The following is a 15,229-nucleotide window of genomic DNA, read 5'->3' as shown; positions in this document are numbered from 1 at the left end:
GGTCTCTGGGCCCAGTTTCAGAAGTATATGGTGTCTTCAGCAATTAGAACTTACCTTTCACCTTTGGGAGGTAACCAAAGGCAACAGCCATAGAGTGTATGTTTTGAAGAGTCTCTTGGACAGCCCTGGCTCCCAAATCAAAAGAGGGCTTCTCATGTCTGGTGCTGGGGTTTTTTGTTTAGATGGTCTTCGGCTCTTGGAGGGAGCTCTGTCAGTCCAGATGACAAAGGTTCATTAAAACTATACACAAATATTTATACACAGAATTACATTTCTCCAGATCACTTGTACCCTGCTAAGCCTCTCTGCCCTCCCCACCCTTTCCTGTATTTACTCCCCCCCCACTCCAAAGAAGCTCTCCTTTCCTATTTCTGGGATCAAATCATGTGTACACTGCTATTCTCCACTCTATTGCTCCCCAAGCCCCATATCCTGGCAATGATCCGGTTTCACTCTCCCAGTTTCTTTGGTTACATAGATGAGAGAATTGCGGCATATGTCTTTCTGGATCTGGGTTACTTCAATCAATATAATTTATTTCCTAGTTCTATCCATTTAATTGCAAAGTTCATGATTTCATTTTTCTTTACAGCTGAGTCGTATCCCATTGTATTATCTGTAACGTTCTCATTAACCATCCATCAGTTGTAGGACATTTAGGTTGTTTCCATCCCCCAGCTATTGTCAATAGAGCAGCAATGGACATGGCTGAGCAGGTATTCGTGAAATAGATACTTGGTGTCCATGGGTCAGGAGTCATATACCTGAGTCATGGAGTAGATTAACTTTAGCTTTTTGGGAATTCTCCACACTGATATCCATAGTGGCTGTACCAGTTTGCAATCCAACTGACCGCAAATGAGGGCCAGCTTTCCCCATGTCATCTCCACCATTTGTAGTCAATGGCTCTGTTGATCTTTGCCATTCTGACTGATGTCAGATGAAATAAATCTCAAAAGTTGTGTTGATATGCGTATCCCTAATTTCTAGGGATGATGGGAGAATTTGAGATATTTCTTAGTCTTTTGTTGTTCTTTTGAGGACTCTGTTCAGATCCCAGTTCCATTTTTTAGTGGGTCATTTGGATTTTTTTTTAAACTTCTTTTCTGAGTTCTTTGTACATCCTGGATATTAATCCTCTTTTCAGATGTATAGCTGGTAAAGATTCTCTCCTATTCTGTGGATTTGCTCTCCAGCCGGCTGATTGTTTCTTTAGCTGTGCAAAAGCTTTGTGGCTTTATGAAGTCCCACTCTTCACTTGCGGGCCTTAATTCTAGGGAAGTGGAGCTCAGTGCAGGAAGTCTTTTCCTACCCCTGTGTCATGCCGGCCGCTGACTGTGTTTTCTTCACATGGTTCCAGTGTTTCAGGTTTCAGTTTTAAGTCTTTGGTTTATATGGAATTAGTTTGGGGGCACTGTGGTAGGTATGGGTGTAATTTCGTTCTTCTGCGTGTGATCCCTCAGTTTTTCCAGTGTTTGTAGAGGATGGTTTCTTTCCTCTAGCATATGTTTTTGGCATTTTTGTCAAATATTAAATAGTTGAGCTCACCTCTACTTACTTTGGCTCTTGGAGGGAGCCCTGTCTTTTTGTTTTGTTGGGCTACATGTCTGTTTTTTGTGCCTATGCCATATTGTTTTATTACTATGGCTCTGTAATATATCTTATGGCCTGAAATTGTGGTTTGTTTCCAGGGTGGAGGGCAGGTATGTGCTGGGAAGAGTATTCCACTTAGTAGACTCTAGACACAGTTCTCTCAGGCTTTTTCCTCCTCTTCCTCCTCCCCTCACTCTTCTCCTCCTTCTCTCTCCAGGGTTTCTCTGTGTAGTCCTGGCTGGCCTGGAACTCACTCTGTAGACCAGGCTGGCCTCAATCTCACAGAGATACACCTGCCTCTGCCTCCCAAGTGCTGAGGTTAAAAATGTGCACCATGCTCAGCCCCAGCTACTCCTCTTACGTCCTGTATAATCTTGACCAATTTATGCTTCCTCTCTGGGCCTCAGTTTCACATTTGCTATCTCTGGCTTTCTCTGCTCTGATTGTGAATCTGTCCCCTCAGGCAGACCCTGTCACCTGAGAGTGACCAGAAGGTATGGATGGGCCTCTTGTGTCACTGTCAGAGTCTCCTCTTCTAGATCAGAGCTGGCCCTTATAGGCGGTTTGTAGAGTAAACGGGTGAAAGAATAGAGTTAAGCCCCTAAAACCATGAAGTGACAAAGTAGGGAACAGAAACGCATTCCCAAAGCCTCTAACATTTAATTTGAGGATCTAACAGGATTAAAGGACTAACGGAGTCAGGTTAAGGTCAGATATAGGGCATCCCACTTACAGAACGTGAAGTGACTAGCTGGAAGCCTTGCATATGCCTGTATGCCAGAAGCAAGGGCCCATGTTAGCAGAGGAAGGCTAAGAGGCTTTACTGAGTGGACATCAATTTCCACGGTGTCCAACTTACCATCTCTCACCTCATACTGACAGCCCTACCCTTTTCCTCTTGTCTGTCAACATCTTTTCCACAATACAGATGGGTAGACGCTGGGTAGGGTCATTTTTCTTTTTGTTTAGTGTGTGTGTGTGTGTGTGTGTGTGTGTGTGTGTGTGTGTGTGTGTGTGTATCTGTGCATATGTATATCCGTATATGCATTCATGTGTATGCACTGTGCATGCATGTGTGAGTGTGCCCATAGACATGTGGACAGGCACATAGAGGTCAGAGGATGGTATTTTGTTTTATCCTCTATTGATCTCCACTTTATTGTTTGAGGCAGTCTGTTACAGAACCCAGAGCTCCCTGGTACAGCTAGATTGACAGCCAACAAGCTACATAGACCCTTCTGTGTCTACTACCCCTCCTCCCTAGTGCTAGGATTATGGTCACATGCCACCATACCCAGCTATTACATGGGTATTGGAGATCTCCCCAGGCCCTCACCTTTGTACAGCAGACACTTCAGTGAGCCATCTCCTGAGCTCTGGGTAGGATGGTCTCTAAAGACTCTCTGACGTCTGAGTATATTGGGTTTCATCACTTGCTTTCCTCAGGAATGCTCGAGACTCTGGCACCTCTGGACCGGGAATTTGCCCCCTACTACTGGTTGACTGTACTGGCTGTGGACAGGGGCTCCGTTCCCCTCTCTGCTGTCACTGAAGTCTACATTGAAGTTATAGACATCAATGATAACATACCCTGCATGTCGAGACCGGTGTTCTACCCCTCTGTCCGGGAAGATGCCCCTTTGGGAACCTCTGTGCTTCAGCTGGAGGCCTGGGACCCAGACTCCAGCTCTCAAGGAAAACTGACCTTCAACATCACCAGCGGGAATCACATGGGCTACTTCATCATTCATCCTTTCACAGGTGAGGCTGGGAAAGCTGGAGGGCCAGGGGCATACAGATCTACACGATGGTTCTTGGGGTGGCATCCGTGCCACCTGCAGACAGGTCAGAAATTCCAGCTCTCAAGCCCCTCACTAGACCTTGCCAACTCTGAGGGCAGACTCCAGAAATATGTTTTAACAAAGCAAGCATCACATTTTCATGGGTGCCAGAGTTTGGATACTTTTCAACAATGCTCATCTCCACAAGAAAATGAGGAGAACATGTTAAAGCATTTCTTGCCTTGGGGTCCAACATGTGACCGAGAGGTCAAGCTGAGATTAGTTCAGGCCTTTGATTGCTCTCAACTGACCCTTTCTCCCTAGTCACAGCCGTGGCCAGAGCCCAAACTGGTCTTTGCTCTACTTTCTTTTTGGTGCTGTGCTAAAATCATCTGATCCAAAAGCAACTTAGAGGAGAAAAAGGTTTTTTCACTAAGCATACTTTATAGGCTAATACTTCCAGGTCACGTCTTATCACTGAGGCAAGTCAGGGTAGGAATCAAGGCGTGAACCATGGAGGGACTCTCCCTACCGGTTGGCTCTCTGGCTTGCTCATGCTCAGCTAGCTTTCTTATGCAGGCTAGGATACCTGCGCAGAAAATGGTGCCACCCACAGTGAACTGGACTTTTCTGCATTTATTAACTGTCAAGCCAACCCTACACACACACACACACACACACACACACACACACACACACATACACACACACACACACACACACATGTGCGCGCGCACCCGCGCACGCCCACTCGCCAGTTTGATCTAGGCGATTTCTCAACTGAGGTTTTTCTTTCAACGACTCTAGGCTGTGTCAAGTCAACAACTAAAGCTAACCAGAGCAGTCCATATTGCAAACTAGTCTCAAGCCTGCCCATGAAACAGTAACAATTGCGATCCCACTCACACACACCCCATCAGCCTTCTCACAGGCCAAGGATGGTAGAAGATCCAGAGGAATCCAGGGGTCACCCCGTGCAGCAGTGAGCCGAGGAGAGCCCTCATAAAGATACGTGATTTGACTCAGAAATTTTAAGCGCAGATTTGTCAACATGTAGTCCACACTGGCAAATTCCACAGAACATTCCAGATCTCTGGATGTTCTTCAAAAAAATGGCATGCTCTGACCACATTCTCATAGGGCCTCGGTATACCAGAGGCTGACAGCAGCTCACTGAGCAGATCCCACATATGTTCTTTGGTTCCACAGTCACCACCCCCAGCCCTGATGTCTTAGTCCCTGCCCACTTCCTCTAGTTATGTCGCCTGCCACTCCTGTTCCCACTGGAGTTTGAGGAATGCTGCAGGCCGACTGTAAGGAAGGCTGACCTTTCCATGTGACTCAGTCTTTCCTACGCCACACTGTGCTCTTGGCCCAGCAGGACAGACTGTGGAGTGGGAAGGGGGTTGCCTTTGGGCTTTCCCAAGAGCTGGGAGATGGGGTATCAGGGGTGGGGGTGGAATAGTAGGTAAAGAATGCAAGTGTCTTTGACACTGAAGACTTTGGTGAGAGCCTTTTCTGTTAACCTTTGACCTCAGAATGTAGATGCATCCTCTTCTCTCTGGGCGTAGGGAGTTTTTCTTTGAAAAAACAGGTCCAAGCAGATTCTCCCGAGAGGCTCACCCCGTGTCCCCAGTGTCCCGCCCTCACACCCCTACTCCTTTTTTTTTTCCAGAAGAGCGAGGAGATGGATCCATCACCTAAGGCATTATTAACTCCTCAGCTTCTCCCAATCCCTCTTCTATTTACTGTCAACAGTCCCCTGGCAGCAGGCCTGGCCTGACGCCCTTGCAGGCAGAGGCGCTCCCAGCTTTTCTGCAGCCAGGCAGAAGAAACCATGACTAGCGTGAAGCCTTACTTCTAACATGAGCATTGTATCCACCATCAGCCCCCAACCCACCTTCCTCACATGAGCCATCATATTATCCCATTACGGAAGCCTAGAAGGCTTCTCTGTGTCCTTGAGCTAAAGTCAGGGATCCCTGGGTCCCACAAGCGGGTGCCTAAACAGGCCCCACTAACCTCTCTAGTTTCACTGTATCCCCCTCACTGTACCTCTTTTGGCTCCAACCGCATGGCTGTGTCAACATAAAACCACAGTTCTCATCTTAAAGGGAATAAGAGATAGTTTATTCTGGAGGCATTGTGTGTGACTATAGCCCAGGACCACAGGTTTAGGTTACACCAATCAAATTCCACGTTCAGACGTGGATGCAGTTTCACAGGGCATTTATAGTTCTATGGAAGAAAGAAAGTCATAAATCTAGACAACTTTAAAATATATTGGTGGGTACATCAGAGAGACAGATAGATGGCATTGGGGAAGCTTTTTTTTATAGGCCCATGATGCTATCCAATGACATTCTTAGCTCTTGGCTTGCTAGAAGCTTATGTTCTGCTAAGTTAATAGCTTCTAAGACATTTGTATTTATTATCATGAGATGTTAGTTCATATACAGAGAGGGGCCAGGGAATGGCTGTTCCAGAAGGCTAAACTAGCCCGAGATAAAGTAATTAGCCTCTGAACCTACAAAATTCCAGTCTCTCCACAGGACTGAAATTCCAGTTAGTCCCCTGCCCCCCCCCCGCCCCCCGGGTTCTGCCAACACACACTCCTTCTAGGAGAATTTTTTTTTTTTTTTTTTTTTTTTGTCCACATCCAGACATAGCTTCTTCGGGAATTTTTTGTTCACAGAATTTTATGCTTCGGACCATTAAAAGCTCTTAACATGGGGTCTGGCAAAGGTTAAGGAGTCTCTCTCTGCTCTCTCACTATGTGGTCCTGGCTGGCCTGGAAGTTGCTAAATAGAACAGGCTGGCCTTGAACTCTCAGAGATCTACCTGCCTCTGCTTCCTTAGTTCTGGGGTCAAAATCTTGGCTACATGTCAGGCTTCCCCTGTCTTTTTGTCTGTGTGGCCTCTAGTCTCCCACAGAGCCCAGCCGGATAGGTTCTCATATTTTAACATAACCGCTGGCCTCGCTAACATACCACACAGGCCACTGTACTCAATCAAGTGATTGTTCCATTGACTCTCCATGGTCACTGGATTTCGGCGGGTTCCTAAAAGGGGGAAGTTGACTGCTTTTGCCTGCCACGGCATCTTCAGTAGCTGGCAGTGCCATAGAGTACAGTAGAAGCTCAATAAACAATTGTTAAATGGATGAACAGTCCTTGTTCCTGATCCATGTGCATACCCAGCAAATGCTTAAAGAGGTCGCTCTTGTGAGGCCTTAAAGCCTTGTGCTGTAGAGAGATGTAAAGAGAAATAAGTCTCTGATGGGGCTGAAGAGCAGATAGTTTAGTTTTAAAATTAAGCTTAGTCGTTTAGGGGTTAGGATGTTTTTAGGTCTGGATAGACGTTTTAAGTTAATAGAGATGAGGTATATGATAGATATTGATTTATATTCAGAATTTTAGACTCACCAAAATAGGAAAGATGTTTTCAAGGCTGCCAAATACAAATAGCAAAACCACTATGAATGTAATATATATATATATATATACACCCCCACATACGATTACACATATATACAATAAACTACCTTCAGCAAGAAGAACATATATACATACACACACACATATATATACATATATACACATATATACATACATATGTATATATATGTGTGTATATGTGTATATAAAATTCCTGATTGTTCTGTGGTTCTTTTGCTATAGGTAGTTTATTGTATACATATGTAATAGTATAAATGTATTCATAAACATATTTAATAAAATTATATAAAGAAAGAGAGAGATAAGATCTGGTTCTTGGCCTCAGGAAGTCAGCTCATCAGGATCCAGTCAGCACAGGCTCTGTTCATGTCTCCCACCTCCTCACTACCTCTTCCCTTTCCCCAGAACTCTAAAAGTACAAACCCTGGACTCTCATCCAAGAGCTCTTTGTAATACTGAGCCTGCCCCAGTAACAAGGCCCTGGGAGCCCTTATTCATGTCTGTCTCCATCCATCCCTTTCCAGGTCTCCTGTCCACTGCCAAGCAGCTGGACCGAGAGAGCAAAGATGAGCATGTCCTGGAGGTAAGTGGTGGGGAGGCAGGGCACTGCCTTCGGAAAGCCTCTGGAGGGGGCTGGGCTAGCTGCACGGCTCCAGTGCTCTGGCTGGAGTTGGGGTGGGGAGCTGATGTAGCAGAAGATCCATGGCTGCTGGTAAAGATCATTAGGTCTTCAGTATTGAGGAGGAAAGGATTCTGAAACCATATCCAGGCAGGGCAGGAAGCCCAGGTTAACTAGCAATGCCTGAAGGAGGTACTGGAAGTGTAGTGTGTGTGTGTCAGGTCTACTTTCCAGTCCGTTCCTCCTGGTTTGGGGAGAGCAAACCACTTAAGGGTCTGTTACTGGGTTCGATGCAGAGCCAGAATAAAGGGTTTTGTCTTCTAGATCTGTGCTCTTTCTGAGGTGTCTTTAAGGGCGCATGGGCCCCCCTGGTGCTCGCCCTACTTCAAGGCTTTCACAATGCTCTAGGGGAGAAGGGAGAAAACTTGCAGAGGTTACAAACTCAGCTAGCTATTCCCTTCCCGAGTAGTTCACAACCCACCAGGCATCTCTTCTGGCCCTAGGGGCACCTGGAGGGGCGAGGCATATTCCGAGAAGACTGGAGGTCACTCTGCTTTTCTATGCTACAGGCTCTGACATTCTCTTTCTCTTTGAAGTCCTGGGGTGTCACAGCTGTGATCCCAGCTATTGAGAAGGAGGATTGCAAGTTGAAAGGCAGTCTGGGCTACAGAGGGAATTCAAGGCAGTGTGTAAATTTAATGAGAGACCTTGTTCCAAGATTGAAAAATAGAGAAAAATGAGGATGTAGCCCACTGGTAGAACATGCATGGGGCCCTGGGTTGACATCCTTGAGCCACAAGAAAGGAAGAAAGAAAGAAAGAAAGAAAGAAAGAAAGAAAGAAAGAAAGAAAAGAAAAGAAAAGGAAGGAAGGAAGAAGCCAAGGAAAGAAGGGAGAAAGGAAAAGCATTTGTTACTAAGAGTGAAATGACTTACACTTTCTGGTTCAGTAATCTTTAAAGTCTGAAACAGAAGTTCTCAACCTGTGGGTCGTGACCTCTTCACAGGGGTCACCTAAGACTGTAGGAAAAGACAGGTGTACATTACAATTCATAAAAGTAGCAAAGTTACAGTTATGAAGTAACAAGGAAAATAATGTCGTGGTTGGGATCACCTCACACAGGGAGCTGTATTAAAGGGTCACAGCAGTAGGAAGGTTGAGAACCCCTGCTCTGCATGTAGTCCTAATTGCTTCTCTCATGTGCAGAGTGAGGGCCAAACCTGGGGCCTCATACATGCTAGACACACCCCAGCCTTTGAGCTACTCTGAGTGGAAAGGCCATTTCCTCAGCACTATGGATGTGTCACACGACTGGGTCCCAGGGCCAGCAGTGCAGGATTCTGAAGCTGGATTTTTATTTGGGGTATCGGGAGGCGTGACTGACCCAGGCTTCACCTATCCCTGACAAAAATATGCTGTCTAGCCCAGCAGAGAACAAGGCTTCTGGCAATCAATGGAAGAGGCCCAGGGGTCTTCTACACGAAGGCCAGGCTTTCGTGGCAGATCCAGACAATGGCTTCTGTCTGGTTCCCTTCTGTTCTTGCCATTCCAAGGGTAGACTGTGGCAGTGACAGACAGCAACCAGCTCTAACACGCTGGGTGGCTCTAACATGGTAGGACCGTCGCAGTTACTATGCACGGCCCCACAGTGGCAGCCTAGGAGCTCACACACCATTCTGTCTACAGGTGACTGTGCTGGACAATGGGGACCCCCCGCTGAGGTCCACCTCCAGGGTGGTGGTGTGCATCTTGGATGTCAACGACAACCCACCCGTGTTCTCCCACAAGCTCTTTAATGTCCGTCTTCCCGAGAGACTGAGCCCCTTGTCCTTGCGGCCTGTGTACAGGCTGGTGGCTTCAGATCCAGACGAAGGTCTCAACGGCAGCATCACCTACAGCATTGAGGAGAGTGATGAGGAGGGCTTCAGAATCGACCCTGTCATGGGGGTTGTATCTTCCAGCAGCACCTTTGCAGCAGGAGAGTACAACATCCTAACGGTGAGTGGACCGTGGGTGGAGGGCTGCAGAGCTGGAGGGTGGAAGTGGCTAGAGACTTTCCTTTCCTTTCCTTCCCTTCCCTTCCCTCCCCCCTCCCTCTCTCCCTTTCTTCTTCTTCTTCTTCTTCTTCTTCTTCTTCTTCTTCTTCTTCTTCTTCTTCTTCTTCTTCTTCTTCTTCTTCTTCTTCTTTGGTTTTTCGAGACAGGGTTTCTCTGTGTAGCCTTGACTGTCCTGGACTCACTTTGTAGACCAGGCTGGACTCAAACTCAGAGAGATCTGCCTGCCTCTGTCTCCCGAGTGCTGGGATTAAAGGCGTGCGCCACCACAGCCTGGCCTTTCTTTCTTTCTTTCTTTCTTTCTTTCTTTCTTTCTTTCTTTCTTTCTTTCTTTCTTTCCTTGTCTATTTTAGCTTATAAAGAGGTGGAGGAAGAGGAAAGCTCACTCCTAAGAGACACTGACTGACTGTTCTGCTGGACCAGTGTGAATCCATTCCTCAGAGTTGTACCCTTAAAAGTCTGTCACTAAACCCCACTTTGTGTGTGTGTGTGTGTGCAGTCTTGTATAGTAGCACTTTTTTGTTGCTGTTGTTTTTGTTTTGTTTTGTTTTGAGGCTCTCTCTCACTGACATGGAGCTCACTAAGTAGGCTAGGCTGGCAGGTCGTTGGGCCTGTGATTCTCCTATGTATGTGTTTGTCACCCCAGCACTGGGAATACTAATGGGCATCATAGCACCCAGATTTTTCTAATGGCTTCTAGGGACTCAGTTCATGTGTTTGAAAGACAGGCACTTTGCTGACTGAGCCAGCTCCCCAGCCCTTTAGCTCTACCTCTTAAAAACTTATTTTATGCATGTGGTGTTTTGCCTGCACATACATGCATGTATCATGAGCATGTCTGATACATGTGGAGGCCATAACAGGGCATTGGATCCGCGGAAACTGGAGTTACAGATGTTTGTGAGCTTCCATGTCAGTTCTGGGAATTGAACTCAAGTCTCTGCAATAGCAGCCAGTGCTCTTAGCTTCTGAGCCTTCCCTCAGCCCCCTAGACTTCACCTATTGAGAAACACTCCCCAACCTCACCACTGTGTCATTAAGAACCAGGCTTGTGGCACATGAAACTTTGAGGGACCATAGCAGGGTGGAGCAGGCGAGGGAGAGTACCTGTAGAAGAACCATCCCGGATGGTGAATTTCTGCGAGGGCACAGGAGGAGGGAGACCTCTCTCCTTCAATGTCTTCCCTTAGAGAACCAGGGAGTCCCGACTCACACCCAGGGGACAGAATTGTGGACTGTGGCCTTTTTTCTTTGAGAGCAATAAAGGCTGTTGGCATCCTCTGTTCTTACAGGTAATCATTTAGAAAAAATGACCATGGTCTCAGAATCGAGACATACCTGTTAGATTTATTTTAAAGATTTATTTACTTCATTTTTAGTTATAAAAACAGTTTTTAAACAGGGTCTTACTAGTATCCTGGCTGTCACTGTGTCACTGTGTAGCCTTGGAAGATACTAAGTAGACTAGGCAGGCCAGGAATTTACAAAGATTCACCTATCTCTTGGCCCAAAAGTGCTGGGATTAACAGCATGTTCCACAAGCCCCATCTAGATTTGCTAGATTTATTTATTTTCTTTAAAGTATGTGTACATGTGTGAGAGTGTGTGCACCTGAATGTGGGTACCTGTGGAGGAGGCTAGAGGCATCTGATGTCTCTAGAGCTGGTGTTATAGGCGGCTGTGAACTACATGACCTGAGAACTGGACTCAGGTCCCTCTGCAAGAACAGCAAGTGCTCTTAACTGCTGACCCTGACTTCTCCTTCTTCAGACAAATCCTTAAAGTCTTGTGAGTCTCTGTAAGCTGAGGCTAAGAGGCCAGTGTGTCAAAAGACAAGTCGTGAGCTCCCATACCACACCACTAAACTGAAGCCCAGCCTTGGTGCTTTCGGGTCACTTGACTCACAGTGTGACCTCATCACACGTGCCCCTGTTTTGACCTACAAAGGAGAGAATCCATCATAGTATTTCTCCCAGGGCTACAGTGAGGGTGGTAAAACACTGCACACAGAACCTTTAGAGCAAGGACTAATGACATCAGGGCTCAGTGCGTCTGGCCCATTATGTTGGTTGGCAGTGATATGAGGTCTAGGAGTATAAAATCCAACTCAGGAATTACTATGCAGAAAGATATAGTGGCTTTCCTTGTTAGTTCTTCTCATCACTGTGATCCAATCCCTGACAGGAGCAGCTTAAGGGAGCAAAGACTTGCTTGGGCTCACATTTCTAGATGGTCTTGTCCATGATTACTTGTCCATGCCCATCTGGGCAAACATCATGGTAGTAGGATTATGTGGCAGAGAAGTCTTCACTTCGTGGTTGACCAGAAAGTTGAGAAAAGGAGATTCAGATGGGGACAGAGGTACGATGTAGTCCTCAAAGATGTGCCCTAGTGGCCTCCATCTCAGCCCGTGCCTACATCTCACCCGCTCCCATCATGCCGAGCTTCATACAAAGAACACATCAAGGGACTGACCCATAGATTAGGTCAGGACACTTACAATCAAATCTTTTCTGGAAATGCTACCACAGATATACCCAAGAGCATGCCTTACTAATCCCCTAGACATTTATCAGTACTTACTTCTGTTGCTGTGATAAGATATCATGACCAAAAGCAACTTTAGGAAGAAAGGATTTGTTTTTAGTTTATGGTTCCAGATGGAAAGAATTCATAATGGCAGGGAAGGCATGGCAACAGGAGCAGGAAGCAGAGAGATCACATGTCATCCACACACAGGAAGCAAAGGGAGACAGAACAGGAAGTGAGGCAAAAAAATGATAAATCCTCAAAGACCACTCCCAGGTATGTACTTTCCATCAAGGCTGCGTCCCCTAAGGGTTCCACAACCTCCTCAAACAGTGCTGTCTACTGGGGACCAAATGCTTAAATATCTGGTGCCACAGTTTGAGCAGGACTCCTGGGCCCAAATCTGCCTATCATAATGTTCTTCTTGTAGGTTTCTAGGATCCTCTGGACCCTTCAACTTTGCCATTCTCCCATGCTTCTCTGTCTAGAGTCCCAATAGGATGTCCTCCCCTCTGTCCCAGTTTCCTGGTTAGTGAAGAGTTTCATGGGACATGCCCCTTGGGCTAGTATGCAAGGACAATATAGGCCGTAAACTTCAAACTCCTACCCAGATCTAGCCAATGGACAGGACATTCTCCACAGTTGAGTGGAGAGTGGGGTATGACTTTCTCACATACTCTGGTGCCCCATATTTGACCACGTCCCCTGAATGGGGAGACCTGGTGGCACTCAGAGGAAGGATAGCAGGCTACCAAGAAGAGACTTGATACCCTATGAGCATATACAGGGGGAGGAGGTCCCCCTCAGTCACAGTCATAGGGGAAGGGAGTAAGGGGAGAATGGGAGGGAGGGAGGATGGGAGGATACGAGGGAGGGGATAACCATTGAGATGTAATATGAATAAATTAATAAAATAAAAATTTTAAAAATGCTTAAATATCTGAACCAAAGGCAGAGATTTCTCATTCAAACCGCCACACCAATCAAGTTGACAACCAACACCAACTGTCCCAGTGGTGTGTTTTGTTTTCCCACTAACCAAGAGATTCTAGGATGTAGGCTGGGTGTTTTTCTCTAATGACTAACAGAGCGGCTGTCTATCACCATCCTTTAAGTGTGTGTCCAGTGGAGGAGGGAGTGGATGGACGGCTACTTCCATGATGACTCACTCAGATTTGCTGTCTTCTTAGATCAAAGCAACAGACAGTGGGCAGCCAGCACTGTCCACCAGTGTTCGGCTACACATTGAATGGATTCCCCAGCCTCGGCCGTCCTCCATCCCGCTGTCCTTTGAAGAGCCCTACTACAGCTTTACAGTCATGGAGACAGACCCTGTGAACCACATGGTTGGAGTCATCAGTGTAGAGGGACGACCTGGCCTCTTCTGGTTCCACATCTCAGGTGAGAACCAATGAGAACAAATCCCTCTATTTTCATATCCCCTCCTGGTGCAGCGCTCTCTCCCTCTCTAGGAGCCTCTTTTGTTCTGATGATCATCTCTTCCCTGTTTTGCTGGGGGCGGGGGGACATTGTGTAGAAGGAACAACACATCTGCCAGGTCTCTTCTCTTAGAGCCAATATTTTGTTCATTTATGGCATTTTCTTTTCCATTTAAAAAACCTTTTAATTTTGAATTATGTTTATGTGTGTGTACTTACTCGCCGACGTGCCATGGGAGTGTGGATGCCTGCAGAAGCCGTTTGGCCCCCAAGCCCCTGGGACTGGAGTTATAGACAGTTGTAAGCACTCAACATGAGTGCTGGGAACTGAACTTGGGTCCTCTGGGAGAGCAGCAAGCATGTTTAAACACTGAGCACCCCTGGCATTTTCCAACATGGTTAGCATTAGCTTTATCTAACCATGACCTCCTTTGTCCCCTATCTTCCTGCTCCACCCCTTAAACCTTTTAATATGGATTCTTTTTAAAATTAATTTCCTCTTGTTGGACAGGCTTGTTTCTACTTGTCCTTGTGTGTGTCACAGGAGTTTGCACTGTCTACAAAGAAGCTATTAAGTCTGGCTTCCTTGTCCCTGTCTATCTTAATGCCTGTGTCAGTTACTTTTCCATTGTGATCAAATCTCTGAATGAGTTATTTTGACCCCTGGTTTCAAAGTCTTCAGGCCGTGATGGCTTAGGGTCCATGCGCTCAGGAAGACCACCATGGCAGCAGGATTGGGTGGGGAAGGGCAGCTCTTAACTTTACAGCTGACTGAAAACAAGAGTAAGACAAGAAGTACCAAGGGATTCTCTCAAGGACCCAGAGGCTAAGCTTCCACACCCACCCAAAAGAGTGTCCCCATCCGAGGACCAGGCGTTTAAATCACGGGCCCATGGGAGCACTTCATGCTCCCACCATAACAATGCCAGAAGCACAATACATCCTCCAGCAGCTTTTGTTGCCCCACCCCCACCCCGCAGGACTCTTTAGCCCTCATAGACCTGTAAGTCTCTAGATCATTTGATAATCAGGCAGATAATATAATCTTTTTGGTCTCCTAAGGAAATCTACTCCAGTCTGTCAGCAGATAGCTACCATTTCCAAATAGGCTCACACGCTCTGATTCAGCTTTTCCCTTGTACACGCACAGACTTGCCGGCCACAGTCAGCCAAGGTTGCCACTTACCAAGTGTTCTAGGTCTGTGGCCACATCTAGGTTCGGCTACAGTTGCCTAAGCCACTGAAGTCATATCTGCTCTTTCCCTCCTTCAGATGGCGATAAGGACATGGATTTTGACATCGAGAAGACCACAGGCAGCATTGTCATAGCCAGGCCTCTTGATACGAGGAGAAAGTCAAGCTATAACTTGACTGTGGAGGTGACAGATGGGTTCCATACCATCGCCACGCAGGTGAGAGGCCTTAGTTAAGAGAGCCTGGCTTGCGGGGAGATGAGAGGCAAAGCTGGTTGGAGGAAGGCTATTGAACGCTTTCTATTGATGTGAGGTTCCTTAAAAAATCTTGAAGTTGGAATCTAAGTTCTAGCTATCAGTCTTACTTGATACAGACTTCACTTCTGTAGTTGTGGGATAATTCCCCCAATTCTACATCTCCATAGAATGAGAGAATTTATGCAGACAATTTTAATTAAATATAGTCTACCATAAGGGCTACAGTAGGTATGAGGAATGACAGGCCATGGCGCTTTCAGTTTCTACTCTGACAGTTGAAGAGAAAAGCCATTTCATATACTGGGA

At 46.5% G+C, this 15,229-nt stretch overlaps 1 protein-coding gene across 1 annotated transcript in view; it reads left to right on the top strand.

The window, feature by feature from the left end:
* Positions 1-15,229, top strand: part of Fat2 (FAT atypical cadherin 2) — an 80,259-nt gene that overhangs the window by 29,347 nt on the left and 35,683 nt on the right. The window contains exons 3-7 of the mRNA XM_051168183.1: positions 3,040-3,354; positions 7,357-7,415; positions 9,137-9,448; positions 13,224-13,434; positions 14,745-14,884. Coding sequence (XP_051024140.1) covers positions 3,040-3,354; positions 7,357-7,415; positions 9,137-9,448; positions 13,224-13,434; positions 14,745-14,884 — 1,037 coding nt within the window. The remainder of the gene's footprint in view (positions 1-3,039; positions 3,355-7,356; positions 7,416-9,136; positions 9,449-13,223; positions 13,435-14,744; positions 14,885-15,229) is intronic.

Source organism: Acomys russatus, chromosome 25 (genome assembly GCF_903995435.1).
Source record: "Acomys russatus chromosome 25, mAcoRus1.1, whole genome shotgun sequence".
In the NCBI taxonomy this organism is placed as follows: domain Eukaryota; kingdom Metazoa; phylum Chordata; class Mammalia; order Rodentia; family Muridae; genus Acomys; species Acomys russatus.
This window is presented reverse-complemented; position numbering and strand designations above follow the sequence as displayed.